Source organism: Mustela erminea, chromosome 13 (assembly GCF_009829155.1).
Source record: "Mustela erminea isolate mMusErm1 chromosome 13, mMusErm1.Pri, whole genome shotgun sequence".
In the NCBI taxonomy this organism is placed as follows: domain Eukaryota; kingdom Metazoa; phylum Chordata; class Mammalia; order Carnivora; family Mustelidae; genus Mustela; species Mustela erminea.
In genome coordinates, this window is record NC_045626.1 from 89505956 (window position 1) to 89527169 (window position 21214).

A 21214-nucleotide genomic window follows, 5' to 3' on the forward strand; every position below is an offset into this window, starting at 1 on the left:
ACTGATCAGAGCCCCTTCCCAGGATTTCTAAAGTCACAATGGAAGACCATGAACCCATATTGGCACTCCTGGCCCCAGGTTCTTGGAGAACAGGAAGGCTAAGAGAAGACAGTTGTTGCCAAGGGAGATGTGGAGGGAAGGAAGAAGGAAGAGAGAGGGAGGAGGAGAAAGGGACCACAGGGCTCTTCCGAAGGTTGATAACGTAGGAGAATTTTTTTCCCCATTTTTGTGGGTTTCTGCCAATTTCAACCAAGTGGCCTGACAAATGCAGAAGGAGAAGTGATTAATAACCATTTTTGCAATAAAGGAATGCATGAGTGACCACCTTCATCTTGTCCGGCAAGTCACAGGAGGCTGCCCAGTTTATTAATGGAGAAATCTTGCTGTAGCACTGTGATAAATATCACCGCACGCCTCTAGATGAAAGAAGACACCTGCAGGTCTCCTGGGTGCGGGCCATTCAGGGGCAGCCTGTCAAAAGGCAGTGCTGTGCAAACTGCCATCTCCACCCGGAGCCCGAGAGAGCTCCCACCGGAGCAGGAGCAGACACAAGGCATAGACACCACGTGGCGGGATACCATGCCCCTCCCCTGCCCACCTCTGCGAGCCTGTGCCTTCTTCTTCCATTCTGTCCTGCCCAGCCTTTTAAAAATCAGAAGATTCTTTCTTATATGAAATTATAGCCACCACTGATTGCAATTTATAGTTCGCTGAATATTTAAAATCTATTAATTTGCAAAAAAAGAACAAGAAATACGGGCACCACTGTCACAGGAAAACCTTTGGATGACAATTTGGCTCACCTGGGATTCTTTTTCCTTCTGTTAACAGCAACCCTATTGGGGCCTGGGGTTTCAGCAACCAGGAGAGAGAGAGATCTTCTCTACTGAGGTGGTCAAGCTGGTGAGTCATACACCTGTTAGCCCAGGAGCCGTCACTCTGTGGTCTGCTTCTCTGAGCTCACGTGGTTCAAGCTCACAGAAGCCACCACGTGGGCCTGGGGGTGAGCACAGCTTCTAGGCCCTACCTTGAGCGGGGGACAGAGCTAAGGAGCCTCTGTGTTGTCTTCTGACTCTGTGGTCGGCCTCGCTGGAAGCCACTGGGCAGTCTGGTTTCTCTTTCCTCCTTTAGGTGCAGAGCATCTTTTCCGACCAGTTCTGGGGTCCACATCCAGACTTCCAGAAGCATCTCTCGGTTTCCCTATCCTGGCACGACGGCAAGAGTTGAGGCGGGTCTCCCCACCTTCTCTGGACCATTCAGCTGCTCTCCCGGTGAAGTGTTCTTCTTTTTTCTTCCCCTATCATTAGCAGCTTTTAAGTTCCACTGGATCATTAAAAAGGCTGCATGAATGTTTGTTATTGATGCAACAGACACCTGTTTACCTGGACGTCCACTCTTCTACTGGAATATAATTGCTACTCCCACTACTATAGTATTAAGACAAAGCCCCCACTAATAAGATTTTGACCACTTACTATACACGGGTCACACATACAATGTCATAATCCATACTACCAGTCTATGGTGATAATGTTATTAATATTCTATGGTACAGATGAGCAAATTGTGGCTTGGGGACACTAAGTGATTTTTAGGACAAGTGATCCTAACATACAAATAGAAACAAAGTCAGTAGATGAACAGATAGAGATAAGTTAGATATATGATTCTTTCATCGACCCTGGATTCAGCCATACCTGAAGTTGCCTGTATCCCTGAATTTTCCATTTGTGAAAGTTAATTAATGTTTCCGTCTGCTTTAACATACTGAGAAGAGTTCTCACTCTCACTAACAAGACCAACTTGAAAGGTAAGTGTAATTTTCCCTATTTTGGCAAGCAAAAAAAAAAAAAAAAAAAAAAAGAGGCTGAGCAGGTAAGTCACTTACCTAGGGCTCCATGAACACTTGGTACTCACGTTCAGCAGAGATGAGGAGGAGGGAAGATGGAGAAAAGGAAAGAAAGAAGATCCTTTACAGTGAAGAGACGGAAAGGCAAGGTTTTCACTGAAGTTCACTTGCCTCTACGAGCCTTAAAATCATGTAGTATCCCTCTATATGAAAGCATGCACCCTGCAGTTTCTCCTCTGGGTCCTATGATCACTTTCTCTTGGTTATAGGAATTCAAAATACCTACTAGCTGGCCTTGTTTTAGCCAAGGAACAGAGCAAGAAACAGGAGCTACTGTAAATCCTTCAAACATAGTTATCTAACACAGGAATGAGCACTAAGAAAAATCATCAGGCTGGCCAAAGGAGGAGGTTTTAGGCTCTGTTTCCACATGTTCCTGGCTTCTGGATGTCAAATAATTATGGATTATCTTCTGCAAGAAGATTCTGTGAGAATTCTGAATTCTGTGGTGATTCTGGGTTCTGTTACATTCCTCTGAAAAGTGTTAACTTCTTAGGTTTGGCTGGCGAGCAACTTGGTCCAGTTAGAAAGCTACGTCCTGGGCTGCAGCTTAATTTAGTTCAGTTCTTTTACTCCCATGCCTATGTGGTCCATCAGTCTTCCAAAAATGTGGGCAGAATTGATACCCCGAATTTGGGGATGCTCCTCTCTGGTCTTGTCTGTTGTTAGACCCCTCCTCTCTACTTTCAGTGACTGTGATTGTTCCAGACTCTGTCCTCTGGTTCTTCAGCCCACAAGGATTGGTTTCTACAGGAGAATCCATTGTTCCTAAGCAGTAGTAACCTTAGGGGGAAGAGCCACAGAAACAGGCGTTTTTTTTCACCCCTTTTCCTTCTTCCAAGTGTTGGCTTCCTTCTGGAATCTGCCTCCTTGCCTCCCTTCACTCTTCAGAGCCTCCCGGAAGTTTGTTTGGGTCATTTGTTCATGCTTCTGTTTTGGTTTTGTATTTTATTTTACTTAGAATCTGGAGCTGTAAGCTGTATGACTGTCCATCAAGTAGGCATTTACTTACCCACCACAGCTGAGGCTAAACTCCTCCATTGCCTCTTCAATGAGTTCCCCCTGAATTGTCTTGCTCTGGAAGCTGGACACTCTTGCCTCTCTGGTCCTTCTGTAAGGTCCAATCCATCCCCCTGAAACAGGCAGATAACTCAGCTCTCCCTGAATCACATCAGCACTTAGGAACACTGGTTACTGACTTTTGCTTATCCTCCGACTCCCCCTTCTGGATTTTTCTTCACCTAGCTTCTCCCACAATTATATAAGGTCTCTTTCCTGAACTAATTTCCTTGTTTATAGTGGTTGAGCTCCCCTAGTCCCACCTTGATGAATCATGGCCCCAGAACTCCATCAGCAAATACAAGGGCCACCTACATGATTTTGGTATCGCCTTCTGCAGCAGTCGTACAGGGAGAGGGTCCCACTCCGTCCCCTGGCCAGCCTCATTCCTGGTTCTGCCTGGCATGACCTTTCTTCTCTTGAGCGCTTGACAAAGACCAAATGCCAGTTGCCTGAATTCTGTGAGGACAATGGCTATGTGGGGAAGCATGGGCTCCTGAGGTCCTACAGATGGTGGGCAGGGACGCATCCCACCTCGTATTCAAAGTCAGAGGCAAGGAAACTGTAGTGAGCAGTAGGGGTCTCTTGAGAAGAAAGACATCCCTTTGTGTGAAACGCTGCTGGGCTTAATGGCACTAATGATCCGTCTGCCTCTTTGCTCAGCCCCCAAAATTGGAGCATTTCTCCTTTTTCCACTGGGTCTGCAGAAAAATGCCTCTCAGCGCCACCAGGGGGCACTGCTGACTCTAGAACCATCTGAGTCCTGGGGAGGGAGCAGAGCTATGCCTTCCATAAATTCACCGAATTGGCACTGCATTGTTCCAACTGTCAAAACAACACAATTTTGGCAGTTTTCCATTCGAAGCTCAATCTTTTTTTAACAGGCCATCAGAGACTTTTAAGGGGAGTCCAGAACAATGCAGTGGGTCTAGCTGCACAGCTTCTGAAGGTACCCAGAAGGTACCCGGACCGTCGGAACCTGGGAGAGGTGGCTGAAGGCAGCCAGCCAGGACGGTCATGAATCCTTGGCTTCAGATGCTGATCACGGACGGCCGGGAGGGGCTTTAAAAGGAAGAGTAATATCGCCGCTTACATGCTGGCTTGCATCTCACAGTGGTTGGTTGAGTTTGAAATGAATTATTCCCTATTAACAATTCAATGTTTACTTCCTACCAAGTAATGACTATAAAATTGAAAAGCCAAACCAAACCGAAGACGTGGGGTTGGAGAGGATGCAGTCAGTGGAATGGCTAGACCCGTCACATCTCAGGGCCAATGACTTTGGAGCGGACTCCGTCTGTTTCTTCTGGCCAGCAGTGAGAAGACTGAATGGAAGGGACTATTTCTATACCTCTTTATGGGCTGTCCTGTGTTCCTGTCCTGTTCTCCCTTCCACAAAGACTCTGCCCTCCTGTCTTGCCCATCTCCACACTTTTTTTTTTTTTTTAAGATTTTATTTTCAAGTAATCTCTACACCCAACAAAGGGCTCGAACTCACAACCTTGAGGTCAAGGGTCACACATCTTCCGGACAGAGCCGGCCAGGCTTCCCACCCATCCCCCACACACCATCTCTCATCATCCCTAAAGCCAGTGATAGAACATCACTCCCTCAAAGCTATGGCTTGGAACGTGTTCAACACCTTCGGGCCAGGCACATTCTGGTTCCTCTCTGGGTTCAAGGTGAGTGGCCATGTGGAGAAAGACCTGGCTGAGGTGGGACATTTAAAAGGAGAAGGAAGTTATTCAGGGGCTCTCAGGGGGGAGAAAACATCAAGGAGGAAGTCTCTGAAGGGAGAATGAGCAGAGCACGTGTAGGGAACAGAAGCAAATCCGTGTAGATGGAAGATAAGTAGGCGATGAGAACTCCTCATCTCGGGCTCTTGTAACATTTCATTTGTGTCTGTTTTCTGATGGTCCCTCAAGACATCTGTGTTTGCGTATTGTCTCCCCTGGTACACTCTCTGAGGGCAGGGTCCTAGCCCAGTTCCCACCCATAGTAATCACTCAACAATTACTCATAGGATCAAAGATGGATGAAACATGGAGATTGTTTTCCTCCTGTACCAAAATCTGATAATAGACAAGGAACAAGGGCACTGCTGAGCGAGTGAAGTGTGGCATTGAATGTTGGGTGTCTCAGTGAGGTTGGGCAATGTTATGGTACAACATCAAACAGGCCCAAAATGCCAATGGCTTAAAACAGTGAACACCCATGTATCACTCAATGTTTTGGTGACCACTGCTGGTTGGCAGGGAACTCTGCTCACTGAGGTCATTCAGGGACCCAAGTGATAGAGCAGGGGCCACTTTGACCAAAGCCTATCCCCACGTCCATCCTATCTGAATACAGAGTTCATTGAGATGTGTATTAAGCAACTGTCCTTAGCTGACTCCATGATAAACTGTCCAACCTCATGCTTCTTCTGGAATGATGCAATGCACTGAGTATGCGCATGCCGACTTCTTATTGAGACCCAAGTGAGAGTTTCACTTCGGTGACATTTTCAGATAAAAATAGTTGGAATAATGACTTTGGATGATTAGGTAGGGAGTATAATGGAGTAATGATTTAGGGAATTGCTCCCCAAAAGCTGGTCCCCTGACGCAGAGCCTCAAGATGACTTGCAGGCTTGTTAGGAGAAGTGTCGCAAGCCCCCCCCCACCCCCCCATCCTGATCTACTGAATTAGAATCAACATTTTGACAAGTTCCCAAGGTGCTGTGTAAGCACAGGAAGGTCTGACAATTGTTTACAGGGATTCCCCAGCCAGACTAATTGGATTCAAATCCCAGGGCTGCCAACTACTAGCTCAGTGATATTGAATAAGTTGCCTAAACTCTGTTTCTCAATTTGTTGGTAAATGGGGTTAATGACAATATTAACGTCATAAGATCATTGTGAGGATTAAATGAGTTCAAGTAGTAAATGAGTCAAAAACTTGTCACAGTATTTAAAATAGTGCCTAGCACGAAATAAGGAGTCTGTAAGTGTTCGAGATGAAGACAGTGACTGTGGTGGTAATGGTGATGGTAGTCATAATGTCAACAATGATGATGATGGCTATGGTGGACACGATGATGGCAATGATGGTGATGATGATGGTAATGGTGATGGTGGTGATGGTCATGATGGTGGATGATGAGGATTGTGGTGATGGTGAGGCTTATGGTGGAGATGGTGGCAATGATGATGATGATGATGACGGTGGAGATGGTGATGATGGTTATGGTGGACAAGATGATGGCAGTGATGATGATGATGGTGGAGATGGTGAGGATGGTTATGGTGGACAAGATGATGGCAGTGATGATGATGATGGTGGTGATGGTGATGATGGTTATGGTGGACACGATGATGACAGTGATGATGATGGTGGTGGAGATAGTGATGATGGTTATGGTGGACATGATGATGGTAGTGATGACGATGATGGTGGTGATGGTGATGATCAGGAAACAAATGCCATTAAGGCGATGTTGGTGTGATTACTTCATTTATCACTTAATCTGAAGCGTTATTACTCAGCTCCTATACTAAAAGGACCATTTGCTGACCTTGAACTCTGAGTAGAAAGGTGATGGGTAGAAAATCTGCCCTGTGGGTCTTTACCCAAAGCCTGGGAAGGCAGCAGGTACCAAGAGGCTAACAAGCCTGCAGGTCATCTGACAGGACAAGCGTCAGTGTGGCCATTTGAGCATCAGTCTTAAAAATCATCTTCACAAGTGCTGTGAAGTACGTAAGCCTAACGATTCACAGACCGGTACCCCTGGAGCAAATAATACGTTATATGTTAATAAAAATAATTAATTTAAAAAGCCAGCCTCACAGGCCAAACGTCACTTACATCTCGCCTTTTAGCTGGGGTAGCTGAGCCTGTGTTCCTGCCAGAGGAAATTAATCTCCACAGAGGCCAGGTTCAGGCAAAGATGCCAGAGCAGCACAAGACACTGGGGAGCTTGTCTGTTAGGCTAAGTGGAAATGACAAAGGAATAATTTTTCGGTGTTTGTTCAAAATAGAAAGGTCTAGCAAGTGAGACCTAACACAAGTTACCAAGACACCTCGTGCAGAGAATGGGCGGACATAAGCATGCACCTCGAACAGGTAAGGGTAGTGAGTGGTCACAGATGGCCCCAATTCAACCCTGTTTGACCACATCCCAGCTGGATGACCCTGAACAAGCCACATAACCACCTGGACATCAGCTTCCTTGTCTGTACAATGGGCTAATAAGGTACATATCCGTCGGTTGTGAACAGAGTTGTTTGGCAATTAGCAAGCATCTAATACATGTTACTGCCATTACTGGGATCATCACTGTTGCACTACTCCTGGCCAAGTGAGCTCAAGGTAAAAATGTGTGGAGCTCAGCTTTCTGGTTGGGAAGGCGGGGCTAGTAATCTGTAGCTCCAGGATAGCTACTCCCTGGACGGGTGACGGGCTTCATCTTTATGCACACATTTGTGGCGGGGCTAGGAACACAGGGCTGAGCAGGCCAGACCTCCCCCACAGAGCTGACACGGGCTGGGGGAGGTTGCAGATAGACATCAGCAAATATGCATGTGAGTGAGCAAGAGTGGACAGTGAATGGCCCCCAGGGTTGCCTCGGTGCTTCCTTTTTTACTGCACGCCACGAGGCTGGACTCTTGATGCAGGCGTGGTAGGTGTGGCGGTAGGAAGGAAGGAAGGACCCTCTGTTTCTCCATTCTACTTCCCCACCCTGTTCCATGTGAGCCCGGCGGAGCTCCTGGAGTTTGCCAGAAGAAGAGAGAACCTAAAGCTTGTGGATCTTACCAAGGTCAAAGCCAATATTAACTCAGAGCTGGGGGCTATGAACTGTGCCACTTCTGGAGCAGGTGGAGGGCTCACCTTGATCGCCACCACTGCCATCTTCTAGCATTCTAGCTTCAACTCCCATCTGAGCCTCAGCATCCTTCTGTGCTAATGTACCCCCAAGACGGCTCACTCCTGCTCTTTTCCTTCCTCCCTGAAGGGTGTATTTGGCACCCAGTGGCTTGGGCCAAAACCCCGGACTACTGATGTTCTCCCATGGCCCCACCATCCATCCGCAGACTCTTTGCCTCCACCAGCAGCCAGCAGCATTCATGGGTCTCCGCCTCCAGGGCAGGCCTCCGTGCCCACCTTCCAGTGCTTCCAATGCCAGCCCACAGCGCTCCTGCCGGCCTCCAGCCGACTTAATGAACGCCAGGCTTCCTCTGCCGCTGGGACCCTTGGCTCTTCCGCCTCCTGGCCTTTGCACTCTGGGTGCCTCAGCCTGAAAAGCTCTTCTCCCGGAACCTGCTGTCTTGTAGGATGGCTTTCTTTAGAGTCTGTCTCCTGGAAAGTGAGATCCGTGAGTGTAGGACTTCCATCTGTTTTGTTCAATGCTAGAACCCCATATCTGGGCCCAACAAATGGTGACCAATAGAGAAATATTTGCTGAGCGAATGAAGGAAATGTCAAAGGACAGTGACAGTTCTCCCGTTAGGGCTTGGGAAAGCTTAAATGGGATGAGGTCTATAAACATTGAGAAAAATGTCCTCCTTTCCTCCCTCCCCTATTCCTTCTTTCCTTCCTTCTTCTAACACCAAGGACTTGACATTACATCTGCAAGACAGCTATAGCTGTCTCGTAAGGCCAACACATAGCCCTTATTTTCCTTGTCCTTGGTAATATATGCCTATAGGTCCTGCCCAGAGGCACATCTCACGAGAAACACATCTCATGAGCTAACTTTGCGAGCTCCATCCCTCAGTTTACAACGGTATTAAAAATTTGGAATGTAGGCATGAACAACAACATAGTCTGAAGTCATCTCTTTGACTTAGGAACTCAGGCGCATGTGGAGGCAGCGGGTTTCCTCTTTCCAATAGCTCTTGTGTCCTATAAATCATGTTAATTGTCTCCATGTGCCCACAGCCCATGGGGAGTTTTGAAAAAGCCTTTGAGGGGATTAGTGGTCTCTGATGTTTGTTATGAAATTCAGAAAAGCATCTGGAAGTAATTTAAGTTAAGGAATTAATGATTTGGGGGTTAAATAATACATGCCTTAAAAAAAATAAATACAGGAAACTGTTAGCCCATGAATCTCTTAAGTTCTCACCTCCATTTGGGGGGATTTTCCTTAAAAGATAATTCGACCACATCCTCCCTTCTATTTGGTTTTGCACACATGTTTGATACCTAGAAGGTCACCGGATAGATTAAATGGGATCCTAAACAGATTTGCAGAAAAGAAGCACCCATTACCTGAGTCTCCTTGTGTCCACCCCTGAAGGAGCCGGAGGGAGGCTGTTGCCACCCACGCTTGGACAATCAGTCTGAGGGAGCTCGCGAGATTCAGAACACCTGAGGGTAACGTGAAGCAGGTTTACCTGGCCAAGGACCTCTTGTTTTTCTTCTCATCTTTACCTGTTATGCATATTTCTGTGGTTCGTTCAGTTTTTTGCTTCTTGATGATTTGCACCGTGGAGTCCCAGACCACCATCTGCCTTTGGCTTTGCAGTGGAAAGCAGTATTCTGTGCCAAAAGGAAAGAAATTATGTGTATGCATGGGGGAGAGAGGGTGGGTTGCGAATTATAAGCTTACAAAGGAGAAGGGCAGGGGCATGGGGGGCATCACTAGGGGCTTTTTGTTTCCATCATCTGACGGGGTGGGAGGAGGATGAAGATGATCTGAACCCCTCCCTCAGGAATAACAGGTATGTCGCATTTCTCACTAACGATAGAAACATTTAAATGAAAAATATTTCTTTCCAGTGACTTTAGGCTAACAAATAAAAATGAGAAGGAAATATGTTTTCCATTTTAGGAGCCCACGTCTCCTTTACGACCGCTTCCCGAGGTGTGTCTACACTAGCTGAATCAACTGAAGAATTGGGCAATTATCAGCATAATCCACTGAAAACCTGAAAATCTCTGCCACCCAGGCAGGCCTCCCTTGAGAAGTGGGCTGGCTGCCTTTTCCCGAGGCTTTGCGGCTCTGGTGAGAGCTGGACGGGTGGACCCTGCCTTCCAGGAGCCCAGACGCCAACCCCAGGGGAGCGTCTGGCGTGCCTGGGGTGGGCTGGGCCTCCCAGGGAAGCTTCTGGGCTCCCGGTGCACCACCTCTCACTCACAGGCAGGAGAGGGAGTTGGGGTCCCGCCTTCGGATTGTTCAGGCCTCCCCCCACCCCCGTGAGGCCGGAGCGTCAGTAACCGCCCAGGCAAGCGGCTGGCGCCCCCGCGAGGAAGGAGGGCAGCTCTGGCAGCGTCGCGAAGTGGGGTGGCGCGGCGCGTGCACATCTTTCTGGCCCGAACTGCAGGTTACTAGTTGTTGCAGAAGCAGGTCTGGCTGGGGGAGGGTGTATTTCCTCCCCGAAGAGTTAGTGAAAACACATGGGGAGTGGGGCCGAGCCCTAATAATATAAAAGGATCCGCAGTGAAAAAGGAACCTTTTCTCCACCGCCGCGTTCCAGTCCCCACGCCCCGAGATGCCGCTGCGAGCCTCTGCTCCACACACAGACATGCACAGATGTGCACACGCTTCCCTCCACCCGCGCCCCTCGGTAGGCTGTTCCGCGCGCTGCTTTCCCCAGCGAATGATCCGTCCAGAGCTTTCCGCAGCTGATGCACGGGACTTTCCATTCCAGATGTCCCCAGCTCTCGAGACAAAAAATCGGGGGATGACCTGAAATTGCAGAGCGGGGAGGGACTCCCACTCGCCCCGCCGCGGCCGCGGGAGGGTGGCGAGGGGAAGGGTCCAGCTCCATCTTGAGCCGCGGGTCCCTGCGCAGAAGTCTCCGGGGCGCGAGCCGCAGGGCGCGGGGGCGGGAGGCCGCAAACGGACGGAGCGGACCCCGGGTGCGGCCCGAACCCCGCTTTCCCGGCTCCCCAACCTCTTCCGCCCCCAGGGATCCCGCACCCGCGCCCCTCCCAGCTCTCCCCGCTCTGCTCGGGCCCGGGGCGGGGCAGGGGGCGGGGCCGGAGGCGGGCCGGGGTGGGCGGACCCGGGGGGCGGGGCGGGGCGGGCGGCGGCTGCGGCGGCGGCTGGAGAAAAGTTGTCCTGGCCAGAGCGCGCGCTGCCGCGGGATCCAGAACCGCCGCGGCGCCACGGCGGGGGCAGGCGAGACCACCGGATCTGCAGCCGGGCCGGCCGACTCGCAGCCGGGGGTCGCCCCGGGGCATGGGACAGCCGGCGGGGACCGCGGGCCGGCGCTGCGCCCCAGGCGGGCGGAGAGCGGCCTGAGCTGCCGGGACGCAGGATGCGCTCCGAGGGCGCGGCCCCCGGGCCGGTGGCGCCGCTGTGCGGGGCGCTGAGCCTGGTGCTGGGCGCGCTGCTGGGCAAAGGTAAGGCAGGGCGGGCGTCTGTCTCGCCGGCGCTCGGGAAGTTCCCCGGTCGGGATGAGCCGGGGCGGGGGGAGCCGGAAGGCGGGGGTGTCGCGGGAACCTGGGGGAGGCCGCCGGTCCCGCCAGGAGCGCCCGAGTGCGGGGCGCCGAGAGGCCCTTCCTTAGCCGGGAGGACGTAGGAGCTGGGCAGATTCGGCTGGTCCGACACCTCCGGATTCGGGGTGCTTTCCAGGGGTGGGGGGGCGTGGCTGGGGGGAGACTGTGTCCCCCACGCCCGAGTTCTGTGCGGACCTAACCCAGCCCCAGCAGTCCCAGTGTGGAGTGGGGGGACCGGCTTCTTTGCCCCCTTTCCTCCCAGCTTTGAGCCCCAGTCCGCGGGTCAGTCAGACTGGGACTGGAGATCCGGGAGGGCATACCGGGTTTGCGCCCGGGCCGTGGGGTCCCGAGAAGCGACCTTGGCCGCAGGAGGAACGTGCGCTCACAGCGCAGCTCGCGGGGGCCCCGCCGGAGCCCAGGGGCGGTCCGGTGTGCCTGGTGGGCGCGGTGGCGGCCTTGGCCCTGGGCTTCCCGGCAGCGCGGTCCCGGGAGGCCGAGCGCCTCAGTCTTCTCATCTCGGCAATGGGGACGACCGCGACCCTGCCCGAGGCTGGCGAGGCTGCAGCGAGCGAAAGCCCGCCGCGCAGAGGGCTCATGGAGGGTCGCGGCGGCTGCTGCTGTGGCGGTGGTAGGTGTGTGTGCGGGGGTCGCCCGCGCGAGCCGCGCTGGGAGCGGGGTCCTGACCGGGGAGTCGCCCGTGCCCTGCGGGGCTCGGTGGGACTTGGGCGCCGCGGGCAGGCGGGGCGGGCGGCACGCACACAGCGGTGCGGAGTCCTGGCTGCTCGGCCCGGGGCGGAAAATGAGAGAGACGCTTCGCTGCCGCCCGCGCCGCTCGGGTCGGGGTTCCCAGGTCCACTGGGTGAGACCGCGGGGGCACAGGCGTCCGTGCGCCTTTGAGCGGCGCCGCGGCTCGGGCCCAGGCAAGTGCAGCCCGCCGAGAATCCCGGCTGTCTCCTGCCCGAAGCTCTGCGGGTTGGGCTACAAATGCGTAGAGAGACAAGTTACCAATTGAGGTTAAAAAGTAGCATTTGCTTTTTTAAAAGTCCTTATGCAGCGCCTGAAATCCCAGAGAAATCGGCTTTCCTTAAGGCTGCAGGTTCTCAGGCACACCAGCTGGGCGAAAATCGCTGTTTGAAATAGTGTTCTCTCTCCGGAGAGCCCCAGGTAGACAGCAGAGTGTGTGTGTGTGTGTGTGTGTGTGTGTGTGTGTGTGTGTGTGCGTGTGCGCGCGCGCGCGCGCGCCCGCGCGGTGCTGGTAGAAATGGGGCGACTTTGGTTTAGAACGGGACCGAAAGAGCAAACATGCAGTATCCGAAGCTTTAATTCGGCCGCTAGCTCTGCGTTCTAGCGTTTTGAAGACTCAGTTTCCCAAAATGTAAAGTGGCCACTCAAAAAAGAAAAATCCTTTCCCCCAAATACTTGCCAGGGACTTATGGGTGGTAGGTAAAGAGACTTGATGGATGGAAAGGGCTTTGTAGGGGAAGGTGGTGTCATTTTAAACCGGGCAAGGGGTGAGAGTCCCGGATCAGGTTTTCCCCCCACCTGGAGAGGATTTCCTCAGCCCCGAACTCTGAATGTTGAATGTCCTTTTTAAAGTAAGTTGTGGGCTTCTCTTAATTAAATTCCTTTTTTTTTTTTTCCTATCTAGAGGATTTTAGCTGTAATTTAGGAGTAGCCATTACAAATGTCCACGTAGAAGAGACTAGGGGCAGCAATTTGGTTGGAAAGTGGAACTGGGAATTTTGTTTTAAAGATGCTATTTACACAGCAAGGTTGGGGTGATGAAGATTGTGGGCATGGAGATGTCCCACCCCTACCCCCAAAGCCATCCCTTCCTGGCTTAGCGCAACCTTGAGTTTCCTCTCCTGGCCTTGGCTTGACAATTTCCCGACTGTGGTCTAGGGGCCTGTGGTCCCCAATTCATCCTCTGCCAAATGTCTTTCATTGTTTCCCAGGACCAATAACAGCACTGCATTTCTCCTCTGATTCTTCCAAGAAAATGTGTGCGCCATGAGATTTCTTATAGAGAGGAAAGTTTCCTGACCCTCATTTAAATTTGTGCTGTCTTTTAAAAAAAGGGGGAAAAAAATCCATCTCTGACTCTTCCTGCCCAAGGATTTAAGTGCTGATTTCTAGAATCCTCAAAACCGCTGATCAATTTTTAGTACCAATTGTATGTTTATTCTCAACTGTTGGATTTAAGGCTCTGCGATTCTGCAAGGGTTGGAGTGGAGTCATTGTTCCTGGGAGGTTCTATAAATAGCCAGGGCATTGAAAGATTTAAGATTTAAGACCCAAGATTTAAGGCTTGGGTAGGTGAGGTGAAGTGTCCTTCAGTTAGAGGTTGAGGTATTGACCCCATACGGAGCGGTGGGAGGGTCTGGGTGGGCTGAGAGGCTATCAGCATGTTCTAATGGTCGTTGGTCACATATGGGACCCCCGGGAAGGTCACACAGGACCACAACCTATTCTGAAGCCTTTGGGGGCAGATATGCTTCAAGATTCAGAATTATGGAGATCTTTGAATAGCTAGCTAGCTAGAAGCATAGGCTTGTATACATCTATTGTGTAACATCCCAAGCTGGGCGTGGCCATACCCATCATCACGCACACTGGTCATTCTGCACCAACTGTATAAGTACGTGAAGGCGGTTAAGACCCCCCAAACAGCCTCACTTTTCTTGAGATCAGCATTGGCCACCAAGTGCATTAAGACCAAAAAAGCAAACCTTTTGGGATGCTGAGTTTCTGAGAAAGGGTTTGGTAGGTTTCATGAGTCGAAGGTAGTCTGGGTGGAGAGATGACACAGGGTTCAGGATGACGCTGGAGAATGTGTCCTTCCTACACTTAGATCACATGCGCACACTCGGTAGACACAGTGTGCCTTATGTCCGTGCCCGTGCCTCAAGCTAACACTCTGTGCTGCATTGAAGTTTCCTAGAAATAACTGATTTCAGTTTCTTAGAAGCCATTCTGTTAAACCACCCGACTCTGGGCTTGTCTTAATTCTTTCCTCTATACCCAAGCACTTGACTTGTCCTTGCGAGCTTCATAACCTGCAGACGCAGACAGACACTGTTTTGCCCATCTGGTTTTTCTTTTTTCTAAGTGATTAAGCTCCCCCAAATGGGGAGAATTCAAATAGAAAGCAGTATTTCTAACTCCCCTTAAGAGTGTGGGTTCTCTTTCAACCTTGAGCACATCTTTTCATATGACTACACAGCACCAAAGCTGAATGTGGGAGTCCCTCTGGGGAGGGTGGTGTTTATTTACCTGTCTTTCCCTCTTTGCTGGGTCCCCCTAGCCACTTGGGCTTCTGGCTCTTCTTCCCTCATTTGGCTGCTCACTGTTAGTTTACTGACAAGAGTGGCTGGCGTTAGGCAGAGAACTCAGAACTCTCAATTATATTAGCAGTTAGCAGCTCTACGAACAGAGGTTAAAACAAAACCTCTGCATGTATTAGATATTTCATACATCCATAGTCATGAGAAGCAAGGTTAATAAAAATGAGCCTTTGGTATATTAATTGGAGTGAAAGGGAGTATTACTGAATTAATGGAATAAATGGGGAGTCTGATTGATAGAATTTTTTTATAGCAGTCTACTTTGTTTAAAAGTCAGATTTATTAAGATATAATTTGCATACAGTAAAATTCACCCTTTGGAGTACAATTGTATGTTTTGACAAATGCACGTAGTCATGCAAACACCACCACGGTTAAGGTGGAGAACATTTCCATCACTCCCCAAAATTCTTCTGGGCCTCCGGGTAGCCTCCCCATGGCCCCTGGCAACCCCTGACCCTTCTCCGGTCCTTGTAGTTTTGATTTTTCCTAATTCCATAAAAATGGGATCCTGAGGTGTGCAGCTTTTGAATCTGCTACCTTTTGCTTATCACAATGCTTTTAATAAATATTCACCTATATACAATGCAGCAGATTGTTCCTTTTTAATGAGGCATGACATTCCATCAAATGACTGTGTCACACTTGTTCATTCGTTTCCTAGCTGAGGGACATTTGGACTACTTCTAGCTTTTGGCAATTAGGAGAAATGTCACTCTAACTATTCATAAACACGTTTTCATGTGGACACAGATTTTTAATTCCTTTGGGTAAATGCTGAGAGCTGGGATTGCTAGGTGATATGGAAACTGTGTGCCTCACTTTATCAGACTGAAAACTCTTTTCACACCTACTGACATTTTGCATTCCTACCAGCAAGTTGTAAGAGTTCCAGCTGATTATTATCTCCAGCACTGCTTACTGTGATTTTAACCGTTTTCATAGGTGGGCAGTGGTATTTCTTTGAGATTTTAGTTTTCACCCTAGGACTAATGATGTTGAACATTCTTTTTTTGTGTTTCTTTGCCATCTTCTGTCATCTTCTGCAAAGTGTCTTTTTCAAATCTTTGCCTTTTTAAAAATATGTTGTTATTTTCCCATTATTGACCTTTGAGTGTACTTTATATAGTATGGATGTGAGTCCTTTATCAGATACATGTTTACCAGAGATTTTCTCCCAGTCTGTGTCTTTGGAAGAGCAAAGGTATTTAGTTTTAATGAAGTTTGATGTATTAATTTTTCTCTTAGTAATATGGTGTCACGTGGAAGAAGTATTTGCCTAGCCCAAGGTCACAAGGATTCTTCAAATGCTTACAATGCTGTTGGGGTACTTCATATTCCTGCTGATTTTTTATTTTTTCCTTCTGTCCATTACTCAGAGGAGTGTTGAGATCTCTAACTAAGTTTTGCATTTGTCGATTTTTCATGAAAATTCTGTCAGCTTTTTCTTCCTGCATTGTTTGAAGACAGCATATAGTTGGGTTTTGTCTGTTTATTCAATCTAATAGTCTCTGTCTTTTAACCATTATGTTTCGACCATTTATATTTAATGTGATTATTGATATGTCTGTGTGGAAATCTACCACCTTGCTCTTTGTTTTCATTATATTATACCTATTCTTTACCTTTTTTTCTTCTTTTTCTGCATGTTTTTATATTGGATATATGTTTTATGAATCCATCTATCTCCATATTTGTTCACTGTTTATACCTCTTTAAATATTAGTGCTCTCAGGTTTACATTATACATCTTTAATTAATCAAAGCCTACATTCAAAATACGTTATGCTGCTTTTTTGTTGTGTTAAGAAACTTAAAACCCTGTATCTCTAATACTTTACCCCACATATAATCCTTTTCAAGTGTATGCATCCTACCCCCTAGATATGGCTAAGAGAATTTCTAATTAGGGATTTTTTTGTATATATTTCAAGGAAGGATAAAAATTACATTTTCTTGGCTTGCCTTGGTTTCTGGGTGGGTACTTCTGGTACCCTTGAAACAGTTTTCTCCGCAAGACCTTGTTCTCTCTCCTGTGTGTGTGTGCTGAGCTGAACAAAAGTGTTCAGACACCTCAGGGATTTAGAAGTTAACTGCCTTTAAGGAGAGAACAAAGGTGAAATGCAATGCGGCCAAGTCTGATTTAGCAAAATTTCCAGGACAATGGTTCTAGATACTCTCCCAGAGTGACTGATTCCTTGTCTTCTGCAGTGTGTACATTTCTTTTTTACTGATTAAGTGGTAGGAGAGGCGTGTTAGGTTCACACTTGGAAATGTCTGGGATGCTGAGGCCATTCAAAAGCTCCATGTTTTCTTAACATAAAATGCCTTTTCTTTCTTCCTCAGCACCCTTCGCTTTGTCAGCAACGTGCAGAGCTCTCACTTCTGGATTAGTTAGGGAGGCTTAGCATCAGAGAAGCAGGAGCTTAAATTTGAGCCTACATTCTGCCATCCCATAGATGCATCGGTCAGAAGCCTATGTTAGCTGCAGAAATGTAGGAGGGCCAGCTGCAAAATAGGGAATCTGGAGCTCCTGATTCTGAAGGTAGGAGACCAGGCTTCCTGGGGCTCAGAAGTTGCCTGTTCAAGAGTGTCTGTTGTTACAACTGATGCCTTGCTTCAGGGTGTGCCAACCATTTTATTTGTTTTTATCTCTACGCTCATGTTTTAGATTCCAGGGACAAAGAAGCCCAGAACCCTGCCTGAACCCTAGAATCACCTGGGAAGCTTTCAAAAATGCTACCCCGCCCCCCAGGCCCTGCCCCAAACTGATTGAAGCAGGATCTTCCCCTAGTGGCAGAAGAGGTGGGCAGAGAGGCAAGGTTGATCATCTTTATTGTTTAGAAGCTCTTCTGGTGCTTCTACTGTATCCAGGAATCAGAACAGGTTGTCTACCTAGGCCCTTCTCTGTCTAGAAAAGTTTAAGGCAGTCTGATGGGCATTTCTACCATTTCGTATTCAAGGGAAGAGGGCATTTCTCCCTGAGAAAAACTGAAGAGTTGCTACAAAAGATGGTGGGATGGGTTTTGGATGCAGAATCAACAAATGTTCATCTGCCTCAGGTTTATTTATTTGCTTACTTATTTTTAAGATTTGGGGTGCTTACGGGGCTCAGTCATTGAGCAGCTGCCTTCGGTTCAGGTCATGATCCTGCGGTCCTGGGATCAAGCCCCGCATCGGGCTCCCTGCTCAGCGGGAAGCCTGCTTCTCTCTCTCCCACTCCCCCTGCCTGTGTTCCCTTTCTTACTGTCTCTCTGTCAAATAAAGTCTTTAAAAAAAAAAGATTTATTTTTTTCTTTAAAGATTTTAAGTATTTATTTGACAGAGATCCTAAGTTGGCAGAGAAGCAGGCGGGGGGGTGGGGGGGAGCAGACTCCCCGCCGAGCAGAGAGCCCGAGGCAGGGCTCGATACCAGGACCCTGGGATCATGACCTGAGCTAAAGGCAGAGGCTTAACCCACTGAACCACCCAGGTGCCCCAAAAAGATTTATTTATTTAACCGAAAGAGAGAGTGTGAGCACAAGTGGGAGGGGCAGAAGGACCCGGAGAGAGAACTTCAGTCCCATGACCCTGAGATCATGACCTGAGGTGAAATCGAGAGCCGGACACCCTAGCCGACAGGACCACCCACGTCCCCAGCAGCCTCGGTTTTATTATGTGGAAATAATAATAACCGCTTTGTAGGATTATTGAGAATGTTGCATGAAGAGCACGGGCGGGGGTTAGTGTCCTGAGGCCGCCCTCACAGACGACCACAGCTGGGGCAGCTCCATACAACAGAAACCCCTTCTCTCTCCGTCCTGGAGCCAGAGGTCAAAAGTCAAACATGGTGCCTCCTCTGAAGACTCTGGGGGAGGCTCCTTCTTTGTTCTTTTGGCTTCCTTGTCTCTAGGAGCTTCCAGGTGGCTCACATAGCTTTCTCTGCCTGCCGTTTCCCTTCTGTCTTAGAAAGTCACCTGTCACTGACTTGAGCACCTTGCCGCCCCAGCCCGGGGTGATGTCATCCCTAGGTCTTTGACTGACTGACACCAGAAGGACCTGTTTTCCAAATCAGGTCACATTCACAGGTTCTAAGCAGACGTGTCTCTTGGTGGCCTCCATTCTACCTATGGCACACGGTAAGATGAGGCCCATAGAAGTTCAGTTAACTCCTAGCTCTTCTCCTATGCCTACTTATCAAAGCCATGGAGAAGAATCACACAATATGATCCGATAGAAACTACACACGGATATTTTTTTTAATAACGAAGCATCACGTAAAAGAAAGACAAAGACGCACAGTGGACTTGACAGTAGCAGGGAATAGGAAAGTTTGGGCCACGTGCGAGGGCGTCATTTATGATCAGCCTAAACAGAGAGCCGGCGGTGGTTGATATCCTGAGACATCCCTTGATGTACTTCATGCTTACACGCAGCTTAGACCTAACTCCTCTGGCTTAGTTTCCCAATACTCGTGAGGCAGCCCTTCTCCCCTCCCTGGGGTTCTCAGAGCCCTCAGGACCAACTGGAGCAGCTCTGTCATCTTTCCGAGGTTAATTTTTTCACCCAGCTCTGCCACTGACTTTTCATCTTTCTTGTTCGGGGCACCCCTCTCGCCCTTTCATTATAATGTCTGCTTTCTGCCCTGTTTCCTCACTGTTTCCCCGATGCGTAGACATGTGGGTCTAACATGACCCGTTTTGGCCTATGGTGGTCCGTCAGTGGCTCTTGGAGGTGATAAAAGATTCTTTTATTCTCAAAATAAACAAAGGAATTTGAAAAACAGTAAGCCCGACCCCCACCACACACAGGGACCTGAAGGCTATTTCTGCTCTTACCTTGGGGTTCCAGGTTAGTGAGGATTTGAAGCCACCTGTCCCCAAGCCTCACACCATAAACAGGATGTGACCCGGGGACAGGTTTTTGTCTCCATTGGAAACAATGAGGTTGTGTTTGAAACCCTGGGGCAAGTTTTCCCCACTTGCCTGAGGGAAAGTAGTCTTCAAATATGCACCAAAGGACTCACTTTATTAGTCATTGACTCCTTTCATTGAAATGGTGAAAAACCCAGCAGTAAGCAAATAGTATGAAAGCCACACAATGAAAAAAAAGAAAAGAAAAAAAAACTGAAAAAGGTGGGAGGAGGAAATGTAGTTGGTCAGGTAACTAAAAAGCCTGAGTGAGCTTCAGTCACTGCTGGATCCAGGCGTCAGTCAGTGCCACTAGGCATTGCTTCTCCCCATCTCTTCTTTCCTGTGCCCTCTGTGTTGGCTGCATTTTCTGGTGGCCGTCATTGTCACTAGCAGCCCCAGCTTTACCTTCTGTTGACACAGCACACCCAGCAAAAAGAAAGTGACTTCCCTAATGATTGTAGAGTTGATGGAGTGTATCTCATGTCCCTCACTGGGGTTTCTGTCCCAACTGTAAACCTGTCACTGTGACCAGAGAGCATGGAGCTGAGGATTGATGAAGCCTGGGATACACTGGTCTTGGGAGCCCAAGATCACCTCCACCCAAGTGATGAGGACGGAGAGGACAGAGGGCCTGGCGGCCCAGAGGCAGTCTGGGTGGAATCAGACACAGGGGAACAGACACAGGGCAGGCAAGAATCTAGCCAAGTAACCAAATGAATGACATGAAGGAAACCACAGGTCATTTGCACAGCTGCCTGCCCCAGGTATAGTCAGAGTCCAAGGAGCAGCTGACCCCCAGACTGTGACTGTGTTGTTCCAGCTGTAGGCACACACTGCCAAGCATAGGGCCTCACGGCCTGCCTACTTCCCCAGGCATCTGCAATGCAGAGTGGCCTCCTCTTCTTTTGTGTTTGCTTTGGCTCTCCATTTTTCATCGACTCCTCCCTCCAACAGACTTCCCTATGAGGCTGGCCATGGACCGGGCACCCACCGGCCTTCCTCGCAGACTAGGGGTCCTTGTCCTCCCCGAGAGGTACCCACCCAGGACTTGAAGGGGTTCTGTGCTGGGTTCCTACAGCCTGCCACCAGCCTCTACTGCGTCAGCCACGGAGAGCAACCCTAAGGATTCCTGCTGTGGCATCCTCATTTATGAGGAAAAAAAAAAAATCCAGGAGAAGTCTCCATTTTGGGGCAATTTGTTCTGTTTCAGCTCTGTTTCCTCTTTCCTGCTTTCTAAGTAGTGAGAGCTCTTTTCTTCAATTTTTGTATATCTCTTGGGTCAGTACACAGCCTCGGGTGACCATTTTCTTTACTTTTGCCTTTTTTTTTAATTGTAAGCAATGACTTGACTCCAAGCGAAGACTCTATATTTTGTCTTGAAACAGCATTTTCATCTGTGAGGCAGATGTCCTAACAACAGAATGCCATTTTCTTGCGGGAGTCTGTCATCCTCTGCTCCTGCTGAGCCCTCTCCCTGGCCATGGTGTGGCCCTTGGACACCCCACCCCCACCATCCATACTGTGGGTCCGCCAGCAGTGGCTTTGTCAGGGAGGTGGACTGTTGGTTCTGGGGGCTCACTTTCTCA

The 21214-nt window shown here is 49.2% G+C and overlaps 1 protein-coding gene and 1 long non-coding RNA gene across 4 annotated transcripts in view; one reads left to right on the forward strand and one right to left on the reverse strand.

Annotated features, from left to right (window-relative positions):
• Positions 1-330: 330 nt before the first annotated feature.
• On the reverse strand, positions 331-10909 carry LOC116572298. 3 transcript variants are annotated; one of them, XR_004278201.1, is made up of 5 exons: positions 10638-10909; positions 9343-9487; positions 6815-6938; positions 1889-3042; positions 331-1323 (listed from the first exon to the last, which is right to left on the reverse strand). It is a non-coding gene; the product is annotated as an uncharacterized LOC116572298 (long non-coding RNA). The 3 variants fall into 3 exon arrangements; XR_004278202.1 differs by lacking the exon at positions 6815-6938 and having other exon boundaries at positions 2922-3042; XR_004278200.1 differs by lacking the exon at positions 6815-6938.
• A 70-nt stretch (positions 10910-10979) lies between these two features.
• Positions 10980-21214, forward strand: part of TMEM132C (transmembrane protein 132C) — a 294550-nt gene continuing 284315 nt past the window's right edge. The window contains exon 1 of the mRNA XM_032310375.1: positions 10980-11296. Coding sequence (XP_032166266.1) covers positions 11212-11296 — 85 coding nt within the window. The 5' untranslated portion in view covers positions 10980-11211. The remainder of the gene's footprint in view (positions 11297-21214) is intronic.